The sequence below is a fragment of the Bubalus bubalis genome, chromosome 12 (genome assembly GCF_019923935.1).
Source record: "Bubalus bubalis isolate 160015118507 breed Murrah chromosome 12, NDDB_SH_1, whole genome shotgun sequence".
Classification (NCBI taxonomy): Eukaryota; Metazoa; Chordata; class Mammalia; order Artiodactyla; family Bovidae; genus Bubalus; species Bubalus bubalis.
In genome coordinates, this window is record NC_059168.1 from 48,121,279 (window position 1) to 48,138,132 (window position 16,854).

At 44.5% G+C, this 16,854-nt stretch overlaps 1 protein-coding gene and 1 non-coding gene across 8 annotated transcripts in view; both read left to right on the forward strand.

Moving 5' to 3' along the window:
* The window catches only part of REEP1 (receptor accessory protein 1), a 137,742-nt gene that overhangs the window by 86,381 nt on the left and 34,507 nt on the right, over positions 1–16,854 (forward strand). For all 7 annotated transcript variants that reach the window (XM_044925998.2, XM_044925997.2, XM_044925993.2 and 4 more), the window contains exons 4-5: positions 8,377–8,497; positions 13,185–13,298. In XM_044925998.2, coding sequence (XP_044781933.2) covers positions 8,377–8,497; positions 13,185–13,298 — 235 coding nt within the window. The remainder of the gene's footprint in view (positions 1–8,376; positions 8,498–13,184; positions 13,299–16,854) is intronic.
* TRNAE-UUC lies at positions 3,309–3,381 on the forward strand. Its single transcript has one exon. It is a non-coding gene; the product is annotated as a tRNA-Glu (tRNA).

Consider the following 16,854-nt stretch of genomic DNA (forward strand, 5'->3'; position numbering starts at 1 on the left):
GTCCCTCCTTGGTCCCCCTGAGCTCGCACTGTCCAGGCAGTTTGTGGGTAGAAAGTGAGGGTCCCTTGCCTGTCTCCTGGCACCTTGGGCTCCGCTTTTGCAGGGAAGAGCAACTAAACCACTGCCACCTGTGCCTGTCTCAGCTTGCAGTCTGGACATGCCCTCAGCCTGCTCTGTCTTTTCCTGGCAACCTCCAGGTATCACAGATCCTGGTCTCCTTCTGGGATAGTCCTCCCTCTCCATCCTCTCTTTCACCCTGGGATTGGACCCAGAACAGGCCTGTTAGACAGACAGAGCCTCTTTCCCTTCCAGGGAATGGACCCCAATTCAGCAGCTCTAAGTTCTTTTTATAATTAAAGACGTGGAGAGGTAGTTCTACACCTTCTGGCTTCCTAGAAGCATCTTTCACTTCTGTTCACTTCCTGGACTGGAAATCACCCTTCATGTCTATACTTTTCCTCTCACTCTTCACGCATGCATCCCCACCCTGGTCTCTCCACCTCACCCTTAGCACAGTTCTCTCTTCATAGGTAACTTTTAAAAGCTTTCTATCTTGATGAAAACAGCAGCTGTGTATGGTCCCAGAAGAGATAGGATGGTGGTTTGTTTCACAATTTGTGTAGATTATTTCATTTAATTTTTAAAAACTTATATAATACTACATGCACATGGCAAAATAAAATTGAAACAATACACTAAAAAGTAAGTCCCTCCTCCCCCAGGCCCTTGGCTCTCTCCCCAGAGGTTAGCATGGTCAAAGTCAGTTGTGTTTTCTTCCGGAAATTTTCTGTACACATTAATTGCCTGTATATTTGACAGTTTCATCACTTGCCAAACCCCCTTTGAAATCTCTTAGAAATTCCCTGGCAGTCCAATGGTTAGGGCACAGAGCTTTCACTGTTGAGGCTTTGGTTCAATCCCTGGTTGCTGAACTGAGATTCGGCAGGCCACCCGGCATGACTGAAAAAAAAAAAGGAAACTCTTACCCCCTTGAGTGTGACGGTATTGTATCAAGAGCACAGAATTGCACCTGAGTGCTGTACAAATGACTTGGATATTATGGGTTCATCCAGCCTTTTCTTCTCAAATACATCCTAATTCTTAAGGTCAGGGCAATTCAAGGGCTTATCCACATAGAATGTTGTTGTTGTCCAGTAACTAAGTTGTGTCTGACTCCCTTGACTCTGTGGTCTGCAACACGCCAGGCTTCCCTGTCCTTCACCATCTCCCAGAGTTTGCTCAAACTCGTGTCCATTGAGTCAGTGATGCCATTCAACCATCTCATCCTCTGTCGCCCCCTTCTCTTCCTTTCTTCAATCTTTCCCAGCATCAGGGTCTTTTCCAATGAGTCGGCTTTTTGCATCAGGTGACCAAAATACTGGAGCTTCAGCTTCAGCATCAGTCCTTCCAATGAATATTCAGGGCTGATTTCCTTTAGGATTGACTGGTTTGATCTCCTTGCTGTCCAAGGGACTCTCAAGAGTCTTCTCCAGCACCACAATTCAAAAGCATCAGTTCTTCGGTGTTCAGCATTCTTTATGGTCCAACCCTCACATCCGTACATGACTACCGGAAAAACCATAGCTTTGACTATATGGACCTTTGGCTAGATACATTGTAAGAATTGTGAGGTGTATGTTTGTGAGCAATGGATGATGATTCGGAGAGAAGCAAAGCCCTTGAGCCACGCTGAGATATTGTTCCATTACTCACCGCACATTATGGGGTTATCTGTTGGTCTTGCTAAATGACAAGCCACTAAGGGTGAGGATGTTTCTACCCTAGCTTTGGTTTCCCTGAACTGCTTAGCATGGGCCCCTTACCTCATAGTTTTTCAGTTGAATTTTCCCAACTGAGTGAATCACTCAGTAAGCCAGCAGTTGTCTTTGAATAGAAAGATCAGATCAGATCAGTCGCTCAGTCGTGTCCGACTCTTGGCGACCCCATGAATCGCAGCACGCCAGGCCTCCCTGTCCATCACCAACTCCCGGAGTTCACTCAGACTCATGTCCATTGAGTCAGTGATGCCATCCAGCCATCTCATCCTCTGTCGTCCCCTTCTCCTCTTGCCCCCAATCCCTCCCAGCATCAGAGTCTTTTCCAATGAGTCAACTCTTCGCATGAGGTGGCCAAAGTACTGGAGTTTCAGCTTTAGCATCATTCCTTCCAAAGAAATCCTAGGGCTGATCTCCTTCAGAATGGACTGGTTGGATCTCCTTGCAGTCCAAGGGACTCTCAAGAGTCTTCTCCAACACCACAGTTCAAAAGCATCAATTCTTCGGCGCTCAGCCTTCTTCACAATCCGACTCTCACATCCATACATGACCACAGGAAAAACCATAGCCTTGACTAGACGAACCTTTGTTGGCAAAGTAATGTCTCTGCTTTTGAATATGCTATCTAGGTTGGTCATAACTTTCTTTCCAGGGAGTAAGCATCTTTTAATTTCATGGCTGCAGTCACCATCTGCAGTGATTTTGGAGCCCAGAAAAATAAAGTCTGACACTGTTTCCACTGTTTCCCCATCTATTTCCCATGAAGTGATGGGACTGGATGCCATGATCTTCAGAGCAGGAAAAAAGCTTGAGGAAAAAAAGTGAAAGCAAATGAAGTGATTGATAAGAGTAGCACCTGCTCACCACAACTAGAGAAAGCCTATGTACAGCAATGAACCTGGAGAAAGAAATGGAAACCCACTCCAGTATTCTTGCCTGGAGAATCCTCATGGACAGAGGAGCCTGGTGGGCTACAGCCCATGAGGTCACAAATAGTCAGATATGACTGAACGACTAACACAGCAATGAAGACCCAGTACAACTAAAAATAACTTTTTTTAAAGTCATGTTAATGTGGATGGGGTACACAGGAAAGATCTTGAAGAACAAGGAGGCTTAGCAGCAGGCTGACCAGAGAATACAGGGGCTCCAGCAGCTCAGAAGAACTGCTCAGGATCTAATGCCCATCCTCCCCACCAACCCCCCACTCTACCAATCCTCATAACCTGGGGCAGGCTCTTACACTGTCCTACACTGTGAGCATGAGGCTGGGGAGAACCAGGCTCTTGTACTCATGCTTGCACAAAAGTGCAGCTTCTACCTATAAATCAGATACCTGCAAAATTTTCACTTCTGAGCATTTTCTTAAAGGTACATTATCATTAGGACATAAAGAAGCATACTCCAGGAGATTCATGGCAGCTCTGTTGTAGTAGCTAAAGGTTGTGACCTTTGTAAATATCCATCCATGGGAGTCTGGGTAGATGCTCATGCCCCCTATACAGCCATTAAGAAGGGTAAGGCCTGGGGAATTCCCTGGTGGTCCAGTGGTTAGGACTCTGTTCTTTCACTGCCCTGGGCCCAGGTTCAATCCTTGGCCAGGGAACTACGATCCTGCAAGTCACATGAAACAGCCATAAAAAAGAGAGAGAGACAGAAACCACTCTCCATGTACTGGTATGAGAAAATCTCCAGTTCAGTTCAGTTCAGTCGTTCAGTCATGTCCGACTCCTTGCAACCCCATGAACCACAGCATGCCAGGCCTCCCTGTCCATCACCAACTCCCAGAGTCCAACCAAACCCATGTCCATCAAGTCAGTGATGCCATCCAACAATCTCATCCTCTGTTGTCCCCTTCTCCTCCTGCCCTCAATCTTTCCTAGCATCAGGGTCTTTTCAAATGAATCAGCTCTTCGCATTAGGTGGCCAAAGTATTGGAATTTCAGCTTCAGCGTCAGTCCTTCCAATGAACACCCAGGACTGATCTCCTTTAGGATGGACTGGTTGGATCTCCTTGCAGTCCAAGGGACTCTCAAGAGTCTTCTCCAACACCACAGTTCAAAAGCATCAATTCTTCGGTGCTCAGCTTTCTTTATAGTCCAACTTTCACATCCATACATGACCACTGGAAAAACCATAGCTTTGACTAGATGGACCATTGTTGACAAAGTAATGTCTCTGCTTTTTAATATGCTGTCTAGGTTAGTCATAACTTTCCTGCCAAGAAGCAAGCGTCTTTTAATTTCATGGCTGCAATCACCATCCACAGTGATTTTGGAACCCAAAAAAATAAAGTCAGCCACTGTTTCCACTGTTTCCCCATCTATTTGCCATGAAGTGATGGGACCAGATGCCCTGATCTTAGTTTTCTGAATGTTGAGCTTTAAGCCAACTTTTTCACTCTCCTCTTTCACTTTCATCAAGAGGCTCTTTAGTTCTTCTTTACTTTCTGCTTTAAGGGTGGTGTCATCTGCATATCTGAGGTTATTGATCTTTCTCCCGGCAATCTTGATTCCAGCTTGTGCTTCCTCCAGCCCAGCATTTCTCATGATGTACTCTGCATATAAGTTAAATAAGCAGGGTGACAATATACAGCCTTGACGTACTCCTTTTCCTGTTTGGAAGCAGTCTGTTGTTCCATGTCCAGTTCTGTTTCTTCCTGACCTGCATACAGGTTTCTTAAGAGGCAGGTCAGGTGGTATGGTATGCCGATCTCTTTCAGAATTTTCCACAGTTTATTGTGATCCACACAGTCAAAGGCTTTGGCATAGTCAATAAAACAAAAGTAGATGTTCTGAAACTCTCTTGCTTTTTCGATGATCCAACGGATGTTGGCAATTTGATCTCTGGTTCCTCTGCCTTTTCTAAAACCAGCTTGAACATCTGGAAGTTCACAGTTCACATTATTGCTGAAGCCACCAGAGTGTCCTGTTCATTGGATGTGTGGTGGGGAAAGCAAGGTGTGGTGTGAAGGGGAGCAGAGAATACCACTGAGTGAGTGTAGGGAGCATTGCAGGTGTCCTACATGCCCACATGATAGTATATCTTAGCCCCAGTCCACTTCTGGAAGGATCTACAGGAAACTGATGATGCTTTTGTGCTTTTGGAAAAGGGTCCAAGATGGGAAAGAGACTCTGTTATGTCCCCTTTTGGACTTCTAGAATCTTTTAAACTATGTGGACACACAACCTATTAAAAAAAAAACCAACCCATATCTCTTACATAATAAACAAAAGAGCCACAGTGTGACAGATTCCCCCTAGGATTATCTGTGTATCTTGGATTGGTGCCTGAGCTTGCCAGGCTCATTTGCCCCTTGGGGCTGACAAATACTTGTTTTCAAGACCAAATTTCCTCCATTGTTAATCACCAGAGTGTTCAAATATGAGAGGATCACATCTCTGTTCCTTCAGCTCCTTCTCTTTTCTGGCTGTGAAGCATTAAACGATCTTGACATGAAAGTGTCCTTTAGTTTCTAGGGGAATGTTCAGGAAGGGCCTGCCAGGAGCAGAAGGCAGTGGCCTAGGATGGGGAAAGAAGGGGTGGTGGAGCTGCTGTCTGGAGTGATGTGAGAGTTAAAGACCTCTGAAATGTCTTGCTAGAAATTACTGTTTGTGTTTGCTCTCTTATCACGAGGATGGCCTGGAAGGGGTTTACTTTTTTGATGCCTCAAACCTGCCCGGGTATCATGTTCCCTCATAGCATCATGTTTGAATGGTACCCAGGATTTGTTTTTAAGTTTGCTAAGACATGCAGAGGGGCTCCCTGATGTCTCAGTTGGTAACGAATCCGCCTGTAATACAGGAGGCCCTGGTTTGATTCCTGGATTGGTAAGTTCCCCTAGAAAATGGATAGTCTACCCACCCCAGCGTTCTTGGGCCTCCTTGGTGGCTCAGATGGTAAAGAATCTGCCTGCAGTACAGGAGACCTGGGCTTGACCCATGGGTTGGGAAGATCTCCTGGAGGAGGGCGTGGCAACCCACTCCAGTATTCTTGCCTGGAGAATCCCCATGGACAGAGGACCCTGGCGTGCTGCAGGGTCGCAAAGAGTTGCAAAGTCGCAAAGAGTTGGACACGACTGAGCAACTAAGCACAGCATAGCACAAGACATGCAGACACAGAAATGACTATTATGAAGGAATAAGTTTGTTAACTTCACAGATCCCAAGGGACTTCCCTGGTGATCCAGTGGCTAAGAGTCCACACTTTCAGTGCAGGGATCCTGGGTTCAATCCCTCATCAGGAACTAGATCCCACATGCTGCAACTAAGAGTTGACATGCTGCAACTGAAGATCCTGTGTGCCACAGTGAAGACCCAGTACAGTCAAATATATAAATAAATAAATATTTTTTAAAAGATACACAGATCCCTAGAGGCACAGTGTGCCATGCAGAGTCACACAGGCAGATCAGGAAGCAGAGGAAAGAAGTGTGGGCAGGAGCCTGTATTGTGGTGTCCATGAGAGAGGCAGTCTCTCCATCAGCAAGGTCCCAAGATGTCAAAGCATCAGAATACAAAAAATAAAAAGACCTGGTTAATACCCATTTGACCTGCCAAGTACGGTTGCACAGGTTGTTCATAGCACAAGATACCTGGCCAGTGGAGCTGAAATTCAGATGAAGCCCTGTTTGCAAGTCATATGCTCACAGGACTGCATCCAGTTGAAGGGTTGGGCTTTTTCTCACACGTGCAGAAGTACCATATGGGTTAACAGAGACCCTTGATGGCGCTTGTCTCAGGATGTTATTCTACACTAATTGTCTTGATTTGAGCAATCTCTGTTTCCTTGACTGGACTGTCGGTTCCGAGGATGCCAGAACCTTGTCTGTGCTTCCTGCTAGACTGGAAGCTCCAAGAGAACAGGGCTCAGGTCTTCTTTATTCCCCAGTGTCCTCTTGGTGCTCAGCACCAACTGCCACATATGGGTGCTGGCAAAGGGTTTATGGGATACATCAGTGAATAGTACCCAGAACTTTAAACTTCAGAGTTATATTTTATCTGTACCTTGAACTCTTCTTTCTTTTGCTACCAAAATGATCAAAACCTTTTTGCCTGCTGTTGGTTTTTAAAATTTAGGTTTTTTTCTATTGAAGTATAGGTGGCGGTAGTGGTAAAGAACCCACCTGCCAAAGCAGGACATATATGAGACAAGGGTTTGATCCCTGGGTTGGGAAGATCCCCTGGAGGAGGGCATGGGAACCCACTCCAGTATTCTTGCCTAGGGAACTCCATGGAAAGAGGAGCCTGGCAGGCTACATGGGGTGGCAAAAAATTGGACATGACTGAAATGACTTAGCATGCAGGCATAGTTGATTTACAATGATGTGTTAGTGTCAGGTGTACAGCTGAATCACTTTGCTGTACACCTGAAACTATATACATATGTTTAGTTCAGTCACTCAGTTGTGTCCAACTCTTTGCGATCCCATGGACTGTAGCACGCCAGGCTTCCCTGTCCATCATCAACTCCCGGAGCTTACTCCAGCTCATGTCCATCGAGTCGGTGATGCCATCCAGTCATCTCATCCTCTGTCGTCCCCTTCTCCTCTTGCTTTCAATCTTTCCCAGCATCAGAGTCTTTTCAAATGAGTCAGTTCTTCACATCAGGTGGCCAAAATATTGGAGTTTCAGTTTCACCATCAGTCCTTTCAATAAATATTCAGGACTGATTTCCTTTAGGATGGACTGGTTTGATCTCCTTGTTGTCTAAGGGATTCTCAGGGAATATATATATACATATACTATATATATGTATATATACATATATGTATATAAAGCAGTTATATATATTGTACTTGTTCAGTTGCTTAGTCATGTCTAACTCTTTGCAACCCCATGGACTGCAGCACGCCAGGCTTTCCTGTATTTTACTATTTATATTCTATTCCCTGCCCCCCTCCCCCAAGTCTGCCGTTGGTTTGAGCAGGGTAAGTACCATCCTCTTTCCTGCAAGAGTTGGGCTCCTGTCCAGCCTGTTTGGGGACTAAGAAGACAGCCAAGGAACAGAGGCTTTCATTCTAAGTGGAGATTCTTTGTCAGCTCTGCCCTGCTGTGAATTCTCCAAGTGTTTGTCCCTTCTTGGCCTCCAGGAAAGAGTGAATGAGTGGGAACTCGGGCGAGGGTGGATGTGGCATCTGGGCCTGCAGGAGCTCCGGCTCCAGCCAAAGTGAACAGAGCCTGGCAAAAAGCGCCAGTTGTTGTCAGGCACAGTCATAGAGTGACTGCTGAGAGACCCTGGGTCCCTAGCTTGTTTGACAACAAGAAAACGTGAACGGGCTTTGCGAACTCCCTGGTGGTCTCATAGATAGGACTCTGTGCTTTCACCGCTAGGTGCCTGGGTTCAATTCCTGCTCAGGGAACTAAGATCCTACAAGCCTCATACTGAGGTCACACACACACAGAAAAGGAACTGGTTTTCAAAAGAGACCCTGGACTTGTACCTCGGATGTGTGTGTGTGCACACTCGTTCATGGGAATCTGAGGACCAGGCTGTGTGCAGGCAGGAGAACTATCTGTGCTCCCAGGTTCTGTCTGTCATAGGCTCAGGGCAGAGTTGCTGAAAACCTAATGGAATGTGTATGTTTCTCATCTCTCTCCAGGTTTCCATTCTATTATGAACTAAAAATAGCATTTGTAGCCTGGCTGCTGTCTCCCTACACAAAAGGCTCCAGCCTCCTCTACAGGAAGTTTGTACATCCCACACTGTCTTCAAAAGAAAAGGTAATTTGTGTTGTTCTGCCTTTCAGTCCTTCCAGTGAGTGAAAAAAAATTTTTAAGTGATTTTTTTTTTTTAAAAAGACATATGATTTTATTGAAGGAGACTCTTGATTGACTTATTTGCCCCCTACCCGAAAATTGTTCCTTCTAATCTTTCTCTTTTAAGTCTATTTTTATGACCTGGTGAAATTCTCAAAACGATATTATTCATCACTATTATTGTAAAACATTTCCATACATCGAAACAAAAGACAGAAAAAAATTCACTCATAATTCAACTCCCCAAACTGAATTTCTTTCCTTTCATCAGGTTCAGCGCCTGTCCTTTTGTAGATGGAATTTTTATATATATTACTAAAAAATACTTTAAAAACTTAGTACAGGTCTTCCCTGCTGGCTCAGTAGTAAAGAATCTGCCTGCCAGTGCGGGAGACACAGGTTTGATCCCTGGTCTGGGAGGATCCTGCATTCTGAGGAGCAGCTAAGCCCATGCACCATAACCACTAAGCTTGTGCCCTCAACCCCAGGAGCCACAGCTACCGAGCTCACGTGCCGCAGTTATCGAAGCCTGCTCGCCCTAGAGCTTGTGCTCCGCAACAGGAGACGCCACTGCAGTGAGAAGCCCACATACCACAGCTACTACAGAGTAGCCCCCGCTGACTGCAACTAGACAAAAGCCTGAGCAGCAACCAAGACTCAGCATGGACAAAAAAATAAAAATGATAAATGTTAAAGATAAAAATAATAAATTTTTAAAAACTTAACATAAACAGGAAAGTTGAAGCCTAGAGAGATGAAAAGACTTGAATTTGTGCCTGGATAGCTACAACAGAGACTGGAATATAACAACTTTCTAGTACATTTGCTTTATTGATCAATGATAAAATGTATGCTACAAATGAAATACCTGCTATTTTTATACTTTATAAGTTATCAGTTGATAAGTGTGTTAATGAGAATAGACATAATAATTTGTTTCATTCAATTTACCTTTTGTGTTTTGCTTCAAAGTTTTGCTTCCCATACATCCTTGAAATGAAAATGTAGATTTGTCTAATGTCAGAGATGGAAAGGAGAAGGCAATGGCACCCCACTCCAGTACTCTTGCCTGGAAAATCCCATGGGTGGAGGAGCCTGGTGGGCTGCAGTCCATAGGGTCACTAGGAGTCGGACACGACTGAGCGACGTCACTTTCACTTTTCACTTTCATGCATTGGAGAAGGAAATGGCAACCCACTCCAGTGTTCTTGCCTGGAGAATCCCAGGGATGGGGGAGCCTGGTGGGCTGCTGTCTATGGGGTCACACAGAGTCGGACACGACTGAAGCGACTTAGCATAAGCATGCAGAGATGGAAAAAATAAGATAGGGAGAAATTGCAGGAAGGAGTCAAACAATATCTAAGGATACACGGAGGAATTACAACTTTTACCTCTTGAAAAGAAATTTAAGCTACTTTTAAGATAATGTCACTGTCTATTAAATTATTTTTTGTTTAACATCTCCTCTGAACCTGATTTGTCCGACTTGTTTTCAATGGATTGTTCCATGGTTTTGTTAAGATTTCATACAGTAAGAGACACATGCATGCTAAGTTGCTAAGTCATATCCTACGGTAGCCTACCATGCTCCTCTGTCCATGGGATTTCCCAGGCAAGGATATTGGAGTGGGTTGCCATTTCCTCCTCCAGAGGCTCTTTCCAATCCAGGGATCAAACCCACATCTCCTGTGTCTCCTGCATTGGCAGGTGGATTCTTTACCACTGAGACACTAAGGGAAATAATAGATGCAGAAACCATTAAAATAAAAGACTTCTGTCTTATTAATTTGTTTGGTAGCTCCTTTTTTCATTCAATGCAGTCTATGTAATGTTTCCTTAGAATGTTAACCATACACACACACACCAAAAAGCCAAAACGAAACCCGAAGGCAATAACTACAAAAAGCTGAAAAGATGCATTACTTGTCTTCTGAAATCTTAAACATGTTTGCATACCATCCTTTTCCATTTGTGGGTCCATAAGGACCCACAAACATCACCACACATAGTATACAGTCAACTTCTATTGACTTCTTGTCTTAGAATAAATTCTTGAGAGTGGGATTATTGGGTCCAGCATTCTGTAATTCATTAATGATATTATATGACTTTCTGAACTGGTTGTGTGGTAAGATTCTACCATATGAATTAAGAGCACTATCAATTCAGTTCAGTCACTCAGTCGTGTCTGACTCTTTGTGACCCCATGGACTGCAGCACACCAGGCCTCCCTGTCTGTTACCAACTCCCAGAGTTTACTCAAACTCCTGACCATTGCGTCAGTGATACCATCCAACCATCTCATCCTCCATCGTCCCCTTCTTCTCTCGCTTTCAATCTTTTCCAGCATCAGGGTCTTTTCAAATGAGTCAGCTCTTTGCATCAGGTGGCCAAAGTATTGGAGTTTTGACTTCAACATCAGTCCTTCCAATGAACGTTCACGACTGATTTCCTTTAGGACGGACTGGTTGAATCTCCTTGTAGTACAAGGGACTCTCAAGAGTCTTCTCCAACACCACAGTTCAAAAGCATCAATTCTTCTGAGCTCAGCTTTCTTTTTTTTTTTTTTTTTTTTTCAGCTTTCTTTATAGTCCAACTCTCACATCCATACATGACCACTGGAAAAACCATAGCCTTGACTAGACAGACCTTTGTTGATAAAGTAATGTCTCTGCTTTTTAATATGCTGTCTAGGTTTGTCATATCTTTTCTTCCAAGGAGCAAGCGTCTTTTTATTTCATGGCTGCAGTCACCATCTGCAGCAATTTTGGAGCCCCCAAAAATAAAGTCTGCAACTGTTTCCACTGTTTCTCCATCTATTTGCCATGAATTAATGTGACCAGATGCCATGATCTTAGTTTTCTGAATGTTGAGCTTTAAGCCAACTTTTTTACTATAGGTGGCTTGATATATTCGTTTCTGTTGCTTCTGAAAGTTGTACACTTTGGGTTTCCAGGGCAAGGCTTTGAGTACATCAGTTGGAGGTACTCCAGTACAGGTTACTGTAGCCATTTCTGAGACGCCCTTTAGGAACTAGGACACAACACTTACTGTCTCAGAGAGTAATCCCTGCCTCCACCTCATTATCAGATCTCTACTCTTCCTACTTCCCTTTCTCTAAACACTGGACTTAACCCTGAAGCCACTAATGTAATTTCCATTGACTCTTTTTTTTTTTTTTTTTTTTATTTTTAAACTTTACATAATTGTATTAGTTTTGCCAAGTATCAAAACGAATCCGCTACAGATATACATGCGTTCCCCATCCTGAACCCTCCTCCATCCTCCCTCCCCATACCATCCCTCTGAGTCATCCCAGTGCACCAGCCCCAAGCATCCAGTATCGTGCATCGAACCTGGACTGGCAACTTGTTTCATACATGATATTTTACATGTTTCAATGCCATTCTCCCAAATCTTCCCACCCTCTCCCTCTCCCACAGAGTCCATAAGACTGTTCTATACATCAGTGTCTCTTTTGCTGTCTTGTATACAGGGTTATTGTTACCATCTTTCTAAATTCCATATATATGCGTTAGTATACTGTATTGGTGTTTTTCTTTCTGGCTTACTTCACTAAGAGCTGCAAAGAATCACTTCCAGAGTCAGCCAATGGAAACTGAGTGTTGTGACTTCCCGAGGAATTTTAAACAAGGACCAGGCAAGGGGGTGAATGCCCACCTGTATGCCTCAAAGTGAAGGAAGTGCACCAATGTGCTGAACTTCCGATGAGACAGAGGCCAAGTGTCATTGACTGAACTCTGCTCCTATGATTACAGAATGGCTGTTTTCCTAAAACAATGACAACAACCCAAACACAACAAGAAGAATGAGCCAGCACTGATCCAAATTTGAACTAAACCAATATTTTACTTGCTCTTGGTCCCTAAGTAGACCACAATCTTCTCTTCCACCTCACCTTTACCTTGTAGTTGACTTCTGGTTTCTGTTTTTATTTAATTATCTGTAAAATGATCTCCTCTATCAACAAAAATATCCCCTATCTCTTTTTGCATCCTAATCTCTCCCATCGATATACACATGAGGAGGAATTTGGGTATTGTTTGAAATTGCTATGAAATAATAGAATTTCAAAGATCCTGGGGTTTACCTTCTTGAGATAAGGAAGATGACAATGGTTCTTGGTTACTGAAGCCAGCCACTGTGTAAGGTGCTTTCCTGGAATGAGCACATGTAGTCCTCACCATGGGGTTTCCAGGGTGGCTCAGCAGTAAAGAATATACCTCCCAATGCAGGAGATATGGGTTCAATCCCTGGGTTGGGACAATCCCCTGGAGAAAGAAATGGCAGCCCACTACAGTATTCTTGCCTGGGAAATCCCATGGACAGAGGAGCCTGGTGGGCTACAGTCCTTGGGGTCACAAGGAGTCAGAGAGGACTTAGCAACTAAACAACAACAATGAATTCTCACGGTGCTCCACAAGTTAGGTGCCTCCACTGTCCTCATTTTGCAGAAGACAGAACCGTGTGTAGAGGCTGAGCGCTCACCCTGGTCTGACAGCCAATTAGTGGCAGTGCCAGCGAGAATCAGCAATGGAGCAAGCTGCCAAGCTCAGCGCTCAGGAGAGGGGAGAAAAAATAGAGGTTTATTTGGGCCTTCCAACTCAGAGTGCCTCTTTTCCTTTGCCAGGAAATTGATGATTGCCTGGTCCAAGCGAAAGACCGAAGTTACGATGCCCTTGTGCACTTTGGGAAGCGAGGCTTGAACGTGGCGGCCACAGCAGCAGTGATGGCTGCTTCCAAGGTACCGCGCTGGGACCTGACCACCATGGCTGTAACTCATCCAGAGACAGGCTAAGTATAGCTGGGGTCCCCTTGAAAAGCTGAGGGGATAAAGGGTGAATATTACCCTCAGAAAACTGCATGCTCGCGTGCACACACACACACACGCAAATGATTTATGTAATACCGAGAGATTCCCAGAGCCCCTGAAGCTCACCTGTGGTTCTCATGTTAAGAAATTCTAAGTTACTTGAAGCATAAACCTTGGACACAGAGAAGAGGGGAGGGGCAGCGATGGGGTACTTCTTTGCAATTTCCCAGCATGCACTGGAAGAGTCACCTAAATAGACAGGTGCAGAGACTTATCTGAGTGAGCGGGTGCACTTCAGGTTTACATGACCCTGAAGATCTAGGGGAAGGAACCCAGGGTCCTAGAATAAGTTGAGTGGTTTAAATGTGGAGGACACTATGTGTAGTAGCAGTAACTAGAGTAGAAGAGGGTTTTTAAAAATAATTTTTTTTACAGTGTTTTGTTGGTTTCTGCCATACAACAACTTGAATCAGCCATGATTATACATATATTCCCTTCCTCTAGAGCCTCCCTCCCCTCACCCCACCCCACCCTTATAGGTCATCATGCACCAGACTGGGCTCCCTATGTTATAAAGCAACTTCTCACCAGCTATCCATTTTACACATGATAGTGTGTGTGTATATATATATAGATAGATAGATAGATGCTACTTTCTCCATTCACCCTACTCTTTCCCTACCCCTGTGTCCACAAGTTCATTCTCTCCATCTTTGTCTCCATTTCTTCCTTGCAAATAGGTTCATCAATACCATTTTCCTAGATTTCATGTATATTCATTATGACCCAGCAACCCACTACTGGGCATATAGCCTGAGAAAACCGCAATTCTAAAAGATACATGTACTCCAGTGTTCATCGTAGCACTGTTTACAATAGCCAGGACATGCAAGCAACCTAGATGTCCATCAGCAGATGAACAGATAAAGAAGATCAGGTGGATATATACAGGAGAATATTACTCAGCCATAAAAAATGAATGTGAGTCAGTTGTAGTGAGGTGGGTGAACCTAGAGCCTGATATATAGAGTGAAGTAAGTCAGAAAGAGAAAAACAAATATCCTACAGTAGAGGAGGTTTGAAATAAACACAAATCTGTGGGTATTGTGATGTAAGTCATTACTTCCTTCTCTTTCCCACCCAGCCCTGTTCAAAGGCCCTCTGTGTTCCTTCCCAGCTTCTTCTTCCATCACATTCTCCTTGTCATTGTGTCAGTTTCTTATCATGTGCTCAACCCTGAAAAATATAATTAGTAGACGTTTACTTGTAGAGCAAACTCAGCAGATTGTCCATGTAAAAATTGCTTCCCCCAAACTCGGATGTAGAGTAGGGGTCTACAGTTGGTGGAGGATGGGGAAAAGACAGTTATGGTTATGTCTGGGGAGACCCAGGGATTGGGAGGTGAGTTGTGTTTGCAAAGGGAAGCTATGAGTCCTAGATGGTGATGTGAGAGTTTTGGGGAAAGAGAGGGTAGAGCTTTGAAAGGATTTGAAAAAGGACTTTGAGTACTGATCTTGGTGCTCCATGGGCTTCCAGTGGATGGTGAAATGGAGTGTGTGGACAGTGAGTTGGGTCAAGGGACTGAGCTGGGTTTTCTAGGCCCAGGGAGAAGCACTTTAGGAGCATTTCTGGGAGAAAGATACAGCACACGGGGATGAGTGTTTGAAAAGTACCATCCACATAAAGTCAAGGAGTTCTGCAGACATAGGTTGGCAGGGATACAGGAGAACCAAAAGGGAATGATTCCTGTTTCAGAGAAGGACGAGCTGCTTATGTAACACAGAATCATAGTGAAGTGTCTCGCTGCTTCTACTGCTGGTACCTGGAGGGTCCCTGTCCACCTTAGTACGATAGTTGCTGGCAAAGCAGTGAATCCCAGGGAGTATCTTTGGAGGGGAAATTCTGCTGTTTTATCTTCAGATACCAGAATTTACAAAGAGCAGTGAATTCCAAGATCATTCTGTTTGAGATACAATCATTTTATGCTTTTGTGTTTAAGCTGAAAGAGAACTCGGAATCGCTAAATTCTGAATTCATCAGGCCAGCTTGGCCACAGGAGGCTTACAGAAGCCTTCTCCCAGGCCCCCTCCTCCACCCCATCTTCTCTGCTTCTGCACCTAAAGGACAGATTACTGCTCTTTGCTCAGCTCAGACACGGAGCATCGGTGCGGTATGTTTATCAGAGTGGCTCAGTGCGGGCCGCCTGGCCACTCAGCCGTGTGTGTAAATTATATTCTGATGGTAATTCTGTAGGGCCATCCTTTTCCAGGTCCCTCTCCAGCCGGAGTCTCCTGAGTCTTGATACCATCTTGGCCGGTCACCATCAGCCCCTCTGACCACCGGGGAAGCCCGTGAGCCCAGGCCTCCAGCCAGGCACCTTACAGCTAACCTGAAGGATGCTCCAGACAGTCTGAAACTTGCTTCAGAAAATAACTGCTCACTGGTTCTTTCTTGTCTTGCTAAAGCAGTGAGGGACGCCTGCTTTCTGCTGAATTTGGTTTCAGACTAGAAATTTTTCTGCCTTTTAGGAGCTTTGCTTTTCCTCTTTAAATGTCTTAACAGAGAAAATACTCTTCTCTCCATAAAATAATGTCCTCTATGTTTGAAACAGATGTGTACTTAAAAAAAAAAAGTAAAATTCAGTCTAGCTGAGGGATAGATCAGTGGTTTCCATAGCAACAAGGGACCACTCCAGCCAGAGGTTGAAGAATGATGACTCACCAGTGGGTTCAAATCTGGCTTCAGTGTTCAAACCACCTGGAAAGCTTTGTTTCTCATTTTTAAATAGATTCTCAGATGTGCTGAATCAGAATTTCAGGCCATGGGCCCTTGCATCTCTATTTTTAACAAGTTCCCCAGATGATTTTCAAACAGGGAGCTCATTACGGGTCACTGCCTGACACCCCATGCAGAGCCATAAACCACAGGTGATTAGGGTTAAAACAGTTAACCTGTTTAACATTCCTGGGATGCAGATTTAGCCCCTTAGAAGCATTAACCTTGAGAATGAGAAAGCTGAGTCCAGAACAACCTTGTCAATGACCCTAGGGGAACAGTCAAAGCAATTTTGTAGGGGAAAAAAAAAAAGACACCATGTCAAGTCCTGGTGGCTAGGGTGACCATATAATATAATATTCAGACAGGACACATCTGAGAGTGAAAGCATGCTCTAATTATTATGCTAGGACAACAGGTATAAAGGTCTGTTTCGAGCAAACTGGAATTTATGGTCGCAGTGCTCGTGGCCCCTGGACCACGTAGACCTGTGGCTCCTGGACCCTGCCTGCTCCTTCCAGAAAACACCCTCAACTGACAAATCAATTCTCACTCTGCATAATTACTGCATTTAGCTCCACAGATGCAGAAGACAGGGTGAGATGCCTGAGAGCCTCTCTCTGAGTTCAGACAGATTGAAGAGAGCCTTGGACCATGACCAGATGAGGAGGGTACTTCTTCCTCATCTGATCTTTTTTTCCATCCTTTGATG